A 17,160-nucleotide genomic window follows, 5' to 3' on the forward strand; every position below is an offset into this window, starting at 1 on the left:
ACCAAACCTTTAACCAGCAAAAACATGCCACCGATTATAGAACCCTCTCATTTCAGCAACCAGGAGAACAAGTTCCTTGAAAGGACTATTGAATCAATCCTATTCCTTCAATAACCCAAGTCTCAATCTGCTGTGAAGAAGCCTCTTCGGATACTGTCCGTGTTTGGAAAATAAGGAGTTCATTCCTATTATACAAAAAGACAGTGCACACAAGAAACAGAGGTTGTGTGGTTAGGGTCAGCAGTGGAATCAACTGACCAACATTACAATTGATTGTTCCTAACTTACTAAACTGTGTAATCTTAGATACTGATCACTCATTCATTCTTCCCTATTTCACCCAACTATCGGTAACTGTAAGTGCTTATCCATGAAGCCAACCTCAGTACTAAGTGCAGCAGAAAAACTGTGCAAAAGTGTACCTTTAAATGTGTGTGAGCCGTCTCTGGCTAACCGGGGGAGCAAGTTTAGCTGCCAGTTTACAGACTTAACCAAATGAGCTATTGAAATGCGGTTGAACAAAGAATTGCTCCAGGGCTGGCAACTCCGAGAAACAGACAGGTATACGTGCGCCTGTGGGTGCAAAAAAGTATCGGGAATGCTAGTCTCTGCTGTCTCCTTGCTTTAACCTTAACCACTCTGCAAAATTCCTGCTGCTCAAGCGTTGAACACAATGCTCCTTCAAGAAAGTTACCTGCTCTACTGCCTTTTTATTGTCTGGTTTGACAATGCAGCTGTCGCCAGACAATTGTGTGGGTATCACTAGAGAGGGGCGTTGGCTGTGACAACATGTTGGGAGCCAGGAGTACATGTTTTGATTCGGCAGCAGGCATCCGAGTCCACAAAAACGTGCTTGCCCTCCAAACAACTGTTATCATTTTATTTGTCCAGCTGCCTGAGCTTGACCTTTCAATGGCACACACATGACAGTGTAATGCTTTAACAGTAACAGTGCCTTAGAATGATAAATAGATCATTTATGGCACTGTTCTCTGGGAGCAGCACAGATGGAAAGAGGGCAGTCATTAAACTACATGGATTTTTACGCCTGGCTTGACAGTTCAACTGTCAATAACCTTTTAACCCACAGCAATATTATTATAGTTATTTGCTTCCACACAAATACATATCCATCCTCATGCTATCTACATGTAATGCTTCACATCACAAACGACGTTGCTTTAAAGCCAGACAGGCTGGCATTCCCAAAGCTTCAGGTAACGTGAGAAGCCGTCTGGGCTACTTGCGGCCTTTTACTAGAAACACTTCCACCAGATTAATAATCTGCTCCATGTTATACCCTACGTCACTGGCACGCCCGGCTAGCAAACAGTTCGTTTTTCCGAAACAAATATATCCCGTTCAACAGGCAGGGCCCTCCGGGTAAACCATGCCGACATTTCCTTGGAAAACATATCCTTTCCCACTTGCCAAGTGTGCGACCTACCGAGCAGGAAAGACAGAAGAGCGGCCCCGAGGCTTCGAGCTCCACCTCAGCTGCTGAGGAGGGCGACCTGCGCGGCCTGAATTCTACCTGCGCGAGTCTGCGGCCTGCGCCCGAGCACAGGTCTGGAGCCGGCCCTGGGTGCACAGTACGTCACGTCATGTCACCTCAACCAGCACCTTCTCCCATTCATGCACCCGGGGCGCGGCCCACAAGACGCCGGTCGTTCTGAAGCGCTTCGAGGCCTCCACAAGAGGCAGCAGGGCGTAGGAAGCACAACGATACCTGCGGGTCAAGCACAACAGGCCCGCCCGAGGGAGCGGCTGATGACACCGCGCAGGTATGCGCCATGCCCCATACATACCGAGTCTCGCCGCCACCGCTCTCGCAGGCCTCGGGGGACCACGCTCAAAAGGCAGCTGGAAGGCGCCTGTCGAGCACAGGCTGCGCGCACATTAGATGGAGAAGGCCTGCAGCTAACACGCCCTGGCAGGAATCGCCACAAGCCCACCCCCAGCCCGGCCACATGCACCGACATGCCAGCATACGCAGAGCAAACATCTGGGTAAAGGGATTAGCGACAGTAATCTCCTGTTCTGCAGAGGAAAACAAGGCACGGCCGTCACTGCCCGTCACCCACGCCCCCTGGGTGCACCATTATCGTTCGTTTAACAAACATGCTAGGTGCTAGGCCTTTAGGGATGCCCTTCTGAGCCCCATTTGGCAGTACAACTTCTATCACGTGTGCCATATCAAAGATGAGTTGCTGCCATGGCCTACAATAGACATCAGCCAGCTCACTCACAAGGCCCCTCGAAGACCACTCTGGGAAAACAGGTGCTGATGTACCTCCGAGGACTGTTGTAAGGGCAGCTGCGACACAACCCCACTGCCCTACTTACTGGGGCAGGACCTTTTACTCTCCCGAGGGACTGTCCCTCAAAGGCACCGAACTTGAGACCACAGACGAGCACAAGCACTGGCAAATGGTGCCCAGGATATAACTTACTTCATTTGTCACAGATGCCTAATGAACGTGAGTGAAGTAATGACTTCCGAGTCTGTGTATGCAGTGACCAATAAAATAAAAACAAAGAGCAGGAGCAGAAAACTAAAACTTGAACCTAAGTGGTTGAAACCCTAAACATATATTACACATCCCAAAAAGGAGCAGTGGCTAATACGGTCATAAGCCCTCGCAATGGAACATCCAAGCATACAAGCCACAGTCATAAAACCCTGCAGATTAAATTAGCTCACAGGAGTCCGAAATTCAAACAGAAATCTATATACACATAAAGCAGTGGTGGCTAACAATACTAGGAGCTTTGTGACAAAAGCACACCCAAACATCCACAAACGATCAGCAGTAAACAAGAGGTTAACCCAAAATGCCAGAAGCCCACTCATGCGGTGCACTCCTAAAATGAGCCACAGCAAAAGAAGACCCTTTATGGAAACCAAAGATGTGTTTTGTGTTGTTCCATGAGATTGATGACCTCATGCTAGGCTCTGGAATGTGCATTCCTGCCAAACACTAATTATTTCTAAAGGAAGGTAGAGGTGATCTCCAATTGACAAAAATTGATTCAGCTGTAGATACAGCACTTGAAAGGCTGTACTGCCAATTCCAGCATTTTGTTTTGGACAATTCCCAGTGATTTCATGGTTGTTCTTTAGCTGCAAATAAAAGTTGAGGTATTTTCATTTCACAAAAGGTTTCAAGGGGTTTATAACAGTTAAAAGAAAATATTAGTAAGATACTGTACAACCTGTTGACTGCACCCACCCAAGTAATTACTCCTATATCCATGCTATCTCTGTAGCAGCTTCAGCATCCATTACATTTTTTTAATCATTTTATATATTGTTGCTGTGTCATATTGGTATTACGGTGTTTTATATCACAAAAGAGTGTGCCTTCTTGTGAAAAGAGCAGGCAGGAAGAATCTTACTTAGATTCTTTAGAAAGCCCTCACTCACCAACCTAGTTGGTGACGTGCTTCATCATCGGGCCCCACCGGGAGAGGCAGAGTTCCTCCCCGGTGTGCTGCGACGCCAGAATTACTGTTAAACCACCACTTTCAACTCTTCACAAAAAAACAGCTCCGCAGTAATTCGGGCGTCGCAGCACACCGGGGAGGCACTCTGCCTCTCCTGGTGGGGCCTGATGATGAAGCATGTCACCAGCTAGGTTGGTGAGTGAGGGCTTGCTGAACAAGCATTGGAAATGCAATAGGTCTCGCATTAGGAAAGTTTGAGCGATTGGTATTGTAAATGACACTTTTGTTATTTATGTGTTGGTTTTGAAAATAGTAAAATTAATAGCTTTGTCAGTTACAATGTCAATAGTTTTAACTTTCGCAAATGTGACACCTATAGCATTTGTAATGCAATGTGTGTTGTATTTACGTGACTTAGATGTATTGATATTACAAATAACAATGGCTTTTCATTTTGTAAATAATGTGGTGGTGGATGCGGTGGTGGTGGATGTGGAGGTGATGGTGGATGTGGTGGTGATGGTGGATGTGGTGGTGATGGTGGATGCGGTGGTGATGGTGGATGCGGTGGTGGATGCGGTGGTGGATGCGGTGGTGATGGTGGATGCGGTGGATGTGGTGGATGCGGTGGTGGTGGTGGGTGTGATGGATGTGGCGGTGGTGGGTGTGGTGGATGTGGCGGTGGATGTATGTGGATGTGGCGGTGATGGTGGAGGTGATGTGGTGCTGGATCCGGTGGATGTGGTGGTGCTGGATGCGGTGGAAGTGGTGGTGGATGTGATGGATGTGGTGGATGTGGTGGTGGATGTGGTGGATGTGGTGGTGGTGGTGGTGGGTGTGGTGGATGCGGCGGTGGATGCGGCGGAAGTGGTGGTGGATGTGGTGGATGTGTTGGATGTGGTGGTGGATGTGGTGGTGGATGTGGATGTGGTGGTGGATGTGGTGGTGGAGGATGTCATGGTGATGGTGATGGTGGATGTGGTGGTGGATGCGGTGAATGTGGTGGTGGTGGTGGATGCGGTGGTGGTGGTGGTGGATGCGGTGGATGTAGTGGTGGATGGGGTAGTGGATGTAGTGGTGGTGGGTGTGGTGGATGTGGTGGTGGTGGATGTGGTGGTGGTGGATGTGGTGGTGGTGGATGCGGTGGTGGTGGTGGATGCGGTGGTGGTGGTGGATGCGGTGGTGGAGGATGTGGCGGTGGATGTGGTGGTGGGTGGATGTGGTGGTGGTGGATGTGGAGGTGATGGTGGAGGTGATGGTGGATGTGGTGGATGTGGTGGTGGATGCGGTGGTGGTGGATGTGTTGGATGCGGTGGTGGTGGGTGTGGTGGATGTGGTGGTGGTGGAGGATGTGGTGGATGTGTTGGATGTGGTGGTGGATGTGGTGGTGGATGTGGTGGTGGATGTGGTGGTGGATGTGGTGGTGGTGGATGTGGTGGTGGATGTGGTGGTGGATGTGGTGGTGGTGGATGTGGTGGTGGTGGATGTGGTGGTGGTGGATGCGGTGGTGGTGGATGCGGTGGTGGTGGATGCGGTGGTGGTGGATGTGGTGTTGGAAGTGGATGTGGATATAGCGCATACTTATGGCATGACTAAAAAAAAGCAAGCTGGTTCTGAGACGGTGCGGGCTCTTAACGACTGAGATGAAATCAGCAGCATTCCTGGATTTCTTAAAGTTTGTCGGAGGGGAGGGGGGCCGTGGGCTTTGCAGCACTCATGAGGCGGTTTTATACATTTTGGTTATCCATTCGTTGTGGGCAAGAGATGGGGAGATTACCAGTGATGGAGGGTGCAGACCTTTGCAGCTGTGAGCGCATTCAATTAATGAAAAAAGAAAAGAAGACACGGCCGGCCGTGAAACTGAAAGCATGGCCGGCCGGCTTGCAGCTGTGAGCGCATTCAATTAATGAAAAGAAAAAAAAGAAGACACGGACGCCGGCCGGCCGTGAAACTGAAAGCATGGCCGGCCGGCGGTGAAAAAGCCTTTGATGCAGCAGGGGGTAATTAGGGGAGGAGAATGGCTGGGCTGAGGCAGAGCGCAAAGCCTTTGATGCAGCAGGGGGCGGAGCGGGAAGAGCTGCTGGCGGCACCAAGCTGACGATTTGATGATGTGCACGCGCATTTTAACTAATTGCGCTTGCGCATTGAGTTAAAAGTACACATGCACTGCATCAAATCGCCAGTCTAGGTAAGCTCTGTTTAAGCCCCTATAGTCTCGCTCTGCTCAATGCGCATGCGCATTGACAGGCGAGACCTAAAAAATCTAAGTAAGAGTCTTCCTGCCTGCTCTTCTCACAAGAAGGCATACTCTTTTGTTGTTTAAGCTACCTTAGCTGGGGGACCAAGAGTGCTCCTTTATCATTTTTCCCTCTCTCTACTGTTGATAACTGGTGTTTTATATCAAACATAAAAAGGACTGCATAAGAAAAAGAGAATCTAATTATGGTAGAGAAGAATTATATCACTGTATATTTAAGAGCATAGAACACAATAGTCAGAGCTGAAAAGAGTAGCTAAATATTTCTGTAATAACTTGAAAATCTGAGTGTTCAAGTGTTTCCTGAGAATGAGGCGAGAAAGCTGTTTTTTTTCAATTAAGTGCCACAGAAATTCAGCATGTAGCCACCCACAACAAAGTCTGATTCTGTGATTTGAATTAGTTGGATACGAACTTTTAGATTTCTGGGCGAAACAAGTCCTTGCTTCAAAGTAATCTTAGACCTCCTCAGATAGTGAGCAGGTCTGTTAAATAGGGAGGATTCTTTAGATAAAGTGACTTATAACCAAGACACTAAAACTTGCATTCATTTCTGGCTCCCAACAGTAACCAGTGCCGGTCTCTTAAAATTGGTGAGATGTGATCAAATGTAATTGGGGATGCTGGACGGCTAGCCGTGGAGAGTACTATTGCTTTCAGAGATGCCAGTATGGACTGCGGTATCCTGCCAATACGTTTCATCAGAGTGAAGACAAGAAATGAGAAAGGGGTGTGTTGCACTTTTAAGGCGGGGAAGGCACGTGTCAGATTTTTTTCTTAGTGAGTGAAGATTATACTTGGCAGTTCTTGCTACTAGGTTCATGTGAGAGCACAGCGACAGGGTGCAGTCTAGAGTAAAGCACACTGATTTTACTGAGGAAGGGAAGAAGCATTTTTATTACATTTATTCTGTCAATGGGTGAGGGGTTGGAGTTGTTTTTCTGTCTAGGCCTGGTAGCTAGAAGTCCACATTCTGGTGGATTTATCAGAAAGTTGTAGGACATCCAAATTTGAATTATTGCCAAGCCTGAGCGTGGGATGACATTGTCAATGACAGAGGAAGCTTTCAAGTAGATTTATTTGTCATAAACATATTGCTGGTTTGAGGGGCCTTGTCCCTCGAATAGAATTGAAAAGTGAGGGATCATACTCTGTGGAACATCGCATGGCAGCATAACGCATTAAAATGTGTAAGTTTCAACCTTGACAAATTGTGGGCAACCCCGTATATAAAGCACGAGAACCAACTTAGAACTTGGCCTTCAAAAACAGGTGCTGCTCTGATAAAATTAGCCTGTGATGATCAATATTGTCACCTGCAGATGAGAGATGAAAATAAGAGCAACAGGGAACTCCGTCATCAAAGATAAAATAAATGTTGCCCAGCATATTAAGTGGGGTTATTTCAGGGCAGAAGCTAGTACAGAAACCAGAATGATTGGCTGCTAGGGGGTGGGAAATCAAATAAATTGGTTAGCAACGCACCTTTTGTTTGTTTTCTAGAGCCATGAGTAGGTTTACCTAAGACTAAGTTATGCAGCAACAAAAGGCATACTATGTGGGTAATGAGGCACATTTTACAATAGTAAAAGTTCATTTTTTTGTCATTGTTAAACATGTTAACACTGTCTGGGCAAAGGTTTCTCCTCAGTAGTACCAGTTTAAGTCCCAAATACAGTAATAAGTAACACAAAGGTGACCAGTCACACTTTGGAAAGGGCCTTCCACTGCACAGAAACACGTGTCACTGTGTTTTAAGTACTGTGGATACATTTGAGCTAGAAGCATTTTTTGTGGTAAAATCTGCAGATTATGCAGCAGATGATGGATTAAATGGCAAATACAGAAATCCATAATCATGCAGTAAACGCTACAGCCACAAAATTGCATAATTCCAGTCGCCATGATCATAAGATTTATGGGTAGTAAGTGATGAATTTAGCCCCTTGCAGTGTTGGTCTTTGGTGATTAGGAAGAAGGAATCCTAGGTGTTCTAGTTATGGGGTATATTATTGTTGGTTAAATTGGATATGATATTTTCCATGATGCCTTTGTCTTTATCCATTAAGTGGGACAGGAATTCCATTTATTTGGCAGAAAACGGGTTGCCTACATATTTTCATAGAGGTATACTTTGTGTGCATGTAGCTCAATATTTTTCTACTGGGGTTGGAGGGACGTAGATGGTTGTTCTTGGAAGAAATTGGACTAGATGACAAGAATCACCTTCTTTCATTCTATCTCGAGAGCTTTAGTAGCCACATGCCTGTGTTTTCTGGTCCTTATATAGCCCTGAAGGTAGTAGTCAATGCAACTTGAAATAATAAACCTAACAGTCTGCAAGGTAAAATTGTAAGACAGTTAACATAGTGAATAATGATAGAAGAGGAAAATTCCAATGAAAATTTTTTCTTCGAAGTTAAGGGAAGACGAATGAAGGAAATCCAACTAAGGATGGAAAAAGCAGAAGAACATTTGTGGCAGGAAAACTTTAAAAGAAACAAGCAGATATAGGTATACTTTTAACCATTCGCCTGGAATACCGAGCTGCTGACTATGCCCTGTTGACCACAGAAACAAGTACACCATGACACCTTGAATGGGCTGGTGGAGGCACAAACAGAGCAGCAGACAGCGAGAAAGAGGTGGACAACCAACACTGAACTTAACACAGTGGGTTAGGAGACGTCACCCACTGATAGAATCCCAAAGACAGAAATTTGCAAGACTGCAGGAGTTAAGCAGAAAAAAGTACTTCAAGTCACTTGAGCATCACATCTAAGCCAAAGCCTAAATAAAGCAAGGCATTATAACCATAAACAAAAGTTTTTAGCCCTGAGGATGGGTGACTGGCCTTTTCTGAAGAACCTTCCCGAACTGCGTCGTCTAGGTAGCAGTATTGAATGCAGGTTGTGTGGTTATCACTCTGAAGCAATGGAACACATTGATTGCGTATGCCCTGCACTGCTCATGGCCAGACGGTCCTTATTGTGGGATCAATGGATCAGGTTGAGAGTTTGATCTTGCCGCCAAGCAATATTGTCAGCTCTAAATCCCCACAATACTAAGTTGAATAATCGGGCTCACAAAACTTGTCCTTAAAGCTTCAAAACTATTGGAAGCCACAACTGCAACCAAACCCTTCTCATCTTAGTATGGCGGCCGAGTTAAAAGGCTCAATAATCAAATTACAGACTATAAACATCAGAAAACCAAACTGTGGCCTTTTTAGCAGAACATTATTAGCTCACAATGATCTCCCTAAACTTCTAGTAATTTAAAACCCTCTGTTTTTTTAATACTTATCATTGCCAATTTTATTGTACGAATCAGTCGTGTTTTAAATTGTAATTTTTTTTCTGTTAAACCAATTAATAAAGAATTCTCTCAATTAATGTCCAAAAAAGGTCAACGTCCTATAATGCTACCACAGCTTCATGAATTTCTCGTTCAGAGCACTGCCAAGATAGGAATAGTGTTTATTGTGTGATCCCACTACTGTACTTATGAGTTTTCCAAACCTAAAATGTATCACAACAGGGCAGACATTCCACACCCAAGATGGAAGCATGCTGTATATAAGGTTTTCCAGATCACTTTAGTACTCATTGTGAGAGAAAGTATCTTCAATGTCAATGGGTTCCCACATCACAAATGTGGGAACTATGTGACAAATAGCAGCACCAAATAAGCTACTGGCACGAGTATAACGCCTTGTCCAAAGGCCAGAACAAAAAAATTAGCAGACAATTGGAAAGTGGGGCAAATATTCTCGGTTGGTTAAAGAAAAATGTGGAGCCAAGGAAACACTAGTCCCAAGAAGTTCTAAAAATAATCTGGAACACAGAACTGGAGCCAGCGAACAATGAATCAATGTTGTCTGTAGAAAGAGACAACTCCTCAAACCTCTGAAGCACTTGAACCCTCTCACTAGTCCTAACATAATTATTAACTCATCTTCAAACCAAGAGTGAGCAATCAAAAGCTTATCAATGAAACTCAAAATAATGAGTGTTTTGATGCTAGCCCTGAGCACAGTCACCTTACCATGAGCCTCTAAATATTTTTCCTCCATTCTTATACACCAAATGTCAATTATTCGTCTATTTGCAACCTTTTACGCATATTTATTTTATACCTTGTACTTTTATTGTATGCTGTGCACCAAATGACAGAAGTTGAAATCTGCAGAGTAAAACGAATTCTCTGGATTTGTAACCACCCCCTCCCTATCACATCCTTTTATCAATACAGCAAAAAGAATGACAGCCACACTAGGTCATCAGCCCCAACAGTTAGTACTCTGATATTAACAAAGTACCAAAATATACAATTCTTAAAAGTACTGTTACTAACGGTGTAAAACGTTAAAAAAAAGTGTTTCATATTTAGCAACCTCCTTACGCAGAAGTCTTGTTTTATGTACATCAAGATGAGCATGGGAAGATGAAACTCACGCTGTGGTTGTGCTATATAGCCAACTAATTATTTCTGATAAACCAATTTTAAGCTTCCAAGAAAAACAGAGGGCATGAAGAGAAGACTGGGCTCAACAAAAAGGAAGTGCAGCCAAAGAGAGAAAAAGGAGAACAGTCCATGTATAGATAGGACAATGCAAAGTGCTGTCAGTAGTGGTGGTATGACATGATGGTGCCGATGGGATGATACGTCGAAATTACGCCTAACAAACTAGAGGTTAACTAGAGTAAAGCTGATAGTTCCACGAATTTGAGTCTACTTTACAAACAGAATGCCATAAGCATTGAGTCTGCCAGCCAAGTTCACCAACTTTAACTAGGTTTAAAATGTACAGATATTAATTGTTTTCAAACATCACTGAAGTGCTAACGAACGATTAGACATCTTTTCGTCTCTTGCATTAGGGCCCATGGCACTCTTGCTCAGCCGCTATTACATATGCACACCGGAATCACGTAAACGGGACAATCGGACCGTGTAATAAGTCAAATCAGATCTAATTCCTTAAATAGTAGTCTCTAACTCATTCATTCCGGTCAACTCTCCCTTTCCTTAGATTGTTCTCCCATTCCCGGTCACCCGCCCTATCCTCTCCCCCACACCCCATTACTCTCCTCCTCCCTATTACTTCTACTCCACCTGTCACCCACATTCCTCCACTCTCTTCCACCCCCCTGAACACTAACACTGCTCCCATCGCTCGGATGTGTGGTCTCCTACCCCATGACGGTGTACCTCCGCCACACCTACCATGTACATTAATCATATTCCATAGACTCGCCCTTTCCCGTCATCCACACCCGCTCCCCTGCCTTTCCCATCCTGGCAACGTATCGATCTCCCCCATATTCATGCGCGTACTTCCAATTGCCCACACCTTAAGATTCTATGCCACCATCTCATTCTCACAGCCCCATTCCGTCCCCTACACAGCATCCCGTGACCCTCTTACCCTGCCCCGCGGGCTCCATTTCTCTCCGGTTTCGTAAACCGCTCACACACAGTGCTGACAGTAACCGGAACCAGCAGAGCGAGCAACGTCAGCGCGCGAGACGCAGAAACAAGACTACAGTGAAGGGTCGTGGACATAGAGGTAGGACATTTCAGCCCTACGAGGGCTCTATATTCATCCGCCTCTACCCTTCCAACCCCTCCACCCCACCACAAAATATTACAAAAGTAAAGGAACGTTCCAACAAACAAATACAATATTCTCGAAAAAAAAGGAAGTGAGGTATGAAGGAGAAATCAGAAATAAAAAGGTAAAAGGAACAGATGGCTATATGATCTACCAAAGAGAAGCCTTTTTGACGTGATCCATTGCTATAAAACGTCATATATTATTAAATAATTTACATTTTTACCTTTGTTGCACTTTACTTGATATTGTTTTACAAAATAAAGAGATATATTTTAGTTTTTTAACAATCTTCACAGTCTTACTTCGAAGTATACAATTGAAAGATGGCGCTTAGGGTTGTATAGCTCACAAAAGGGCGTCAGCATAATTCATCTTGTCCGTCTTCTTTGTAGATGGCTTGTTTATTAAAGCACCATTCACGAGAGGGCTGTACTTGGATGTTTTCTGGATGTGGGCGAGCTAACAAATTAACATAGAAAGCCGAGCAAAGGGAAACCCCCCTGCACGAGACAGAAAATATTTGCCATGTAAATTATGCAACAGAACAGACATCATGTAAAAAGATGTGAACTCTCTCCCAAATTGAAGATGTTTACTTATTTGACACACGGAAAGATGTGTTTCACATTAGCACATCTGATTATTTATTATTAAAAGTATTAGAATGTTAACATGATCTTAGAAACATTCTTGATCACGGGCTCTGATACCATTTGTGAATAAAGAGGCAAGTTACCTGTTATCTGTTCTATTTTTTTTGTAGATTGAGACACATTATAGTCCATTAAATCAAAAACAAAAGGTTTTTGTACATCACATATCCAGACAGCACCGTATTTAAAGGAGGTTTTGTCATACGTGTTAACCGAGGAAAAAAGGAGGCTCGTTGAAGTAATATATTTGCTTGAGATCACACAATATGGCCAAGCGGGGAACCAGGATTGATCAGAGGTTTTCTGGTTTCACAATTTGCAATTCAGCCACAAGAGGGGTATCTCTTTCTCTCATTTTAACTTCAAATGTTTATGCTTTGTTTTCAATTCTTGCCATATGAGGGTAGAGCGTGTGTGGCAGGCAGAAGTCATATGAAAGCTTGGATGGTTTTGGGCTTGAGGGTCCGAGAGGACCTTGAGCTGAGCCAAAGCCAGGCATCAGGCTCATGCCTAGCTCAAGCAAGCGTTCAATGACGATAGTCAGAACAATGTATGAGCTCCTACATACGGTGCCTAAGCAATCTGGTCTCTGTTGAAGCCATGATACTCTGGCATTACTTGAGGCACAGTACCTTAAAAATGGCATTGTGTACCTCCTGCAACCAAAACACACTAACCGCTAGGCCCATTACAATACTTTATTTCTATTCATAATCATTTTGTATCAGTACGGACAATACACTAAAACATGCAGGGCTGCTTACTCCCTAGCACGCCTTGCATTATATCAGTATCGGTGGGGTTAGAGATTTGCCATTTCTGAAATGCTTATCATTGATGATGCCGACATACAAATTGCATCTTTGTTCCTTATGATTATGTGTACTTAGTATTCAAAAGTTTTTATTCTTTTTAACAATTATATTAGTTGCATTCTCATATTTAGAACACATAGCAACAGGACAGCACACATCACTATTTAAATAATTTCACCACTTTTGTTGCAACATATTTTCACTAATGGAACGGTGGCCCAATATCTTTTCTTTTCTTCTCCCCTGTTCCTTAAAACAGTTATAGGTACTTATTGGCCAACGACTTACTTTAACATGGTGAGCGAATGAGACACTCACCCAGGCTGTGACATTATCAGCCTTAACATTCCTAGGTCCTGATGAAAGCCCCCGACCCGTCAGGGTAGTTAAATGGGTCTGACACATGTCGACCACACACATGGACAAAAGAGTGCGTTAGACCAGTAACTTGTCTACTTACGCACCGCACTGTTTTTACTTCTCCACATACCGAACCGAATACAGCTGCAGTTCAGGCATTGTGGACATTTTAAACTCACCTCACGTGAGCACCCCTTCTTTTTATCTCTGATCACTATTGCTATAACCAGTAGGTCTTCCTCCGGGGGGAGGATAGCATATCACAAGCAAACCCAATGATGATGCTGTCAAGTTTCTAACCAGGCGGAGAATCAACCTCCAGACAGCCTATGTATATGAATGAGGGTTTTTAAGAGATGGTATGAAAACCTGACCCTGGATACACAGGTACAAGTGATTCATTCCCCAGTGATAAGTGGTGACAATCCTTCACCAGTGTCTTGTTCCTGACATGTAGGTCACTGGATGTGGCTTTTTACATTTCAGTTACCTTTACGTTCCGTTCTGCACATTTGGCATATATGCTCCTTTTTAAAGGTGGAAGGAGATTCCAGGAACAGTGGTCATGGAAGAAGTCAACCATAATGTGCCACAGGCACAAGCTTGTTAGGAAGCAGTGAGTGGTAGAATGAGAACTGTTACAATATTAACATGTGTATGGCCCTCATTACGAGTCGCCCAGCACTTTGATGTGATAATTATTGCATTAATGAACAAGTTACTAACCTTTGGTAAGGCCTTATCTGGTAGAGACTCCATTAAGCCTCAGATTCCTTGCCATAGAATATCTCCAGGCGTCACACTGGGTTCAGAAACTTTTGTTGAGCAGTACCCCTGCAGGCCGGTAGGTGCCGTCATTTGGCTTCGCATGGCATCATCAGCGTTGAATGCACCTGAAGTGAGATAGGAGCTACCCCAGCGCACTGACATCAGCTTCTTTCTGCAACTTTAAATGCCAGAAGTGCAGAGCCACAAGGAACACTGACCACTGGTGATTTAAACTAGGGCCCTTAAAAGGGGAACAATCCTTAACTCTGAAATCCGTTCACACAGTGTGGAGGATGGGTGGGTCGGTAAGGAATCTGTGGCTAGATAGAGTCTCTACCAGATAAGGCGTTACTGAAGGTAAGTAGCTTGTTAATCTGATAGAGACTTCGAGCTGCAGATTCCTCTACCAAAGCAATACCTCCCCAGAAGTGGGGGCTGCGTTACGGATTAAAATAAGAAGTCCTGAGGGACCGAATAGGCAAAGTGACCGTCATGCTGGACCTGGCTGTCCAGACTGTAGTGCTTTGTAAACATGTGCAGGGAAGTCGATGGTGCTGATATCCAGGACAGGAACTTCACGAGCTAAGGCAGTGGTCACAGCATTGGCTCTGGTAGAATGAGCTCACAGGCCTTAGGGGGGTTGCTTTTTTGCCAATGCGTAGCAGATCTTGATGCAGAGCACTATCCATCGTGAGATGGTCCATTTCTGCTCGCCTTCCCTTTCTTTCCTCTGATGTATCAAACAAAGAGTTGATAGTCTCATTCGGAACTCTTATGTCTGGTCAATGTTTTAGGATAACTCTCTTTTTGGAGCCAGCCGATGGAGTCTTTCCTCTTCTTTAGTGGGGTGAGGCATAGCATAAAAGGTAGGCATAGTGATGGATTGGCATACATGAAAGGGAATTACAATCTACAGTAGAAAGGATGCTCTAGTTCAAAGGACCAGCTGGTCTAGGTAGATGTTGTGGTACGGAGGATGTGTCAAAAGTGCCTGTAACTCACCGACCCTCAAGGCAGATTTTATTGCCAATAGGAAGGACATTTTAAAGGTGAGAAAACTGATTGGACAGTTGTGTAGTGCCTCAAAGGGAGCAATGAAAGCTCAGATGACCTAGAAGTGGTAACCAGTGAGGATTCCAATAATCAAGGCCCAAATAGTTATTTAGGCCAGGCACCGAGAGTTACAGGCAGGGGGAACCGAGGCAGGACATGGAACCATTCATTTGGAAACTTCCAATCCTAAACAAGGTGAGATAATACCCCCTTCACTTAGTATCCCTCCTTTTACATGCTATACTGGGTAGTGCTACAAAATTGTATTCAGCTTTTCAGATTAACAAGGCTACTCACCAAACAAGCAATTGCCCATCTATGCTGAACCCTCTGAAAAATCACGACGAGGCTTAATTTCAATACCCATGCACTCTCCTAGTTTAGCTTCTTTGCACTTTATCAACATTGCCTATTGCAACTAGTTAATTATTAATTTTACACTGTAGGAAGCAACAGGGTTTATCACGCCCTGATGCAGCTATTAGTAGCTGCCACCACCCCTACATATCTAAGCCCACCAATGAATCTCAGAAATTGGGCCTGCTAATAATTTTGGTCATCATGCCCACGTTGGTCCCCAATTAGTATGACTGAATCTTCTACCCAATTAGCCAGAATGTATTGTCTTATATCTTCCCGTTCTTTTTGTGTCCATCAAATAACATAGTCAGTTATTTAGCTTTATAATCCCTTGTATTTCCTTAGTCCCCAGGTCATTACAATCCTCATCAGACCCTTGTACTGGATTTAGGGTCCAAATGCCGTCAACACAATTTCAAAGACAAACTGTACCTTTGTATTAATGGCACACTGACAAACTCCTCTGTGCCTCTCATTGTACTGAATATAATTGGCTGTCTCTTTGATGTAATAACCAATATACCAATGCCATTTATATTTTTCAACACCTTGTTTCCTTTTGGTTTGGTTTTGGTTTTCTTACACCTGGAGCTTATTTCTCTTTCTTTTGAGAAATATCTTTCATCACCAAAAATTTCTTTGACAAATATAATAGATTGCATACTTGTTTTTCCTGAAGAATAAAAAAAACTCAGTTAGTCTGAAACGAAGTGCACTCCAAGATACTGGCTTCTCTCTGTTTGAAATAATGTTGATTAAGTCAACACATGAACATTTCTGTGACCAAAAAGTTTAATTGGAATGTGTATACAGATTAATACACACAGAAACTTCTGTGTTGCCGCAGATTGTTTTCTAAATAAGGTACATGTGACTACTTGTTCCAAGATTACAAGAATGACTTGGGGCTGGTCGTTCCTGATCTTCTTGAGAAGTCTGGGCAGGAATTGTATTGACGGAAAGGCATACAGGAGACAGGATCTCCACTCAAGATGAAAATCATCGCCAAACAAGGGCAGTCTTGGAAACTCCAGCACGCAAAACTGCTGACTTTGTGCATTCGCGACAGAGGCGAACAGATTTAACCAAGGCTCCCCCACTCTTGGAAGAGATCTTGTGTCACCTCCAGATGGAGATGCCATTTTTTATCCACTAAGCATCGACAATGGGGTTCATCCGCTTTGGCTTTCAGAGACCCCACCTGGTGTTGAACCACTAGGGCTATCCCCTGGTGTTCCAGTCAAGTCCAGAGGCGCAAGGCCTTTTAGCAAAGGGCCCACATCCCCACACCACCCTGTTTGTTGCAATACCCATAGCAGTGGTGTTGTTATTGATCACCTGGAACAGCCTTCCCCTGATTGAAGGAAGAAAAGCTTTCAATGCTAATCAGATCACCCAAAGCTCCAATAGAATGACGTGGAGCTTGGATTCTGCTGGACACCAGAGTCCTGTGATCTCCACCTCTCCCAGATGGCTGCCCCAGCCCAGGAGTGATGCATCTGTCACTAAAGTCAGCTCTGGTTGGGGAAGGGAGGAGGGTCTGCCAATGGACCTGCCACAGTTCATTAGCCACCACTGCATTTCTTTTGCAGTTCCCTCCTAAATCTGGACCATGTTGGAGCGATTCCCCTGATTCTGCACCCACTGGAACTTCCGGTCCCATTGCAGAGCCATCATATGCTAACAGGCATGCGTTACTAGTAGAAGCAGGAGGCCATGAGGACCAGCAGCCTCAGAGTCAGTCTCACCTAAATCCAGGATAGAGCCTGAATACCCTCGACATGCCTCTTGGGAGGAAAAGCCCAAAACTGCACTGTGTCCTGAGTA

General features: G+C 44.4%; 1 protein-coding gene across 11 annotated transcripts in view; it reads right to left on the minus strand.

The window, feature by feature from the left end:
* TPD52L2 (TPD52 like 2) overlaps window positions 1-11,268 on the minus strand; it is a 134,872-nt gene extending 123,604 nt beyond the window's left edge. For 6 of the 11 annotated variants that reach the window (XM_078651678.1, XM_078651673.1, XM_078651671.1 and 3 more), the window contains exon 1: window positions 11,136-11,268. In XM_078651678.1, coding sequence (XP_078507804.1) covers window positions 11,136-11,154 — 19 coding nt within the window. In that variant the 5' untranslated portion in view covers window positions 11,155-11,268. The remainder of the gene's footprint in view (window positions 1-11,135) is intronic. The other 5 variants (XM_078651679.1, XM_078651677.1, XM_078651674.1 and 2 more) reach the window with 1 other exon arrangement.
* Between the last annotated feature and the right edge of the window lie 5,892 nt (window positions 11,269-17,160).

Source organism: Lissotriton helveticus, chromosome 7 (genome assembly GCF_964261635.1).
Source record: "Lissotriton helveticus chromosome 7, aLisHel1.1, whole genome shotgun sequence".
Lineage (NCBI taxonomy): Eukaryota > Metazoa > Chordata > Amphibia > Caudata > Salamandridae > Lissotriton > Lissotriton helveticus.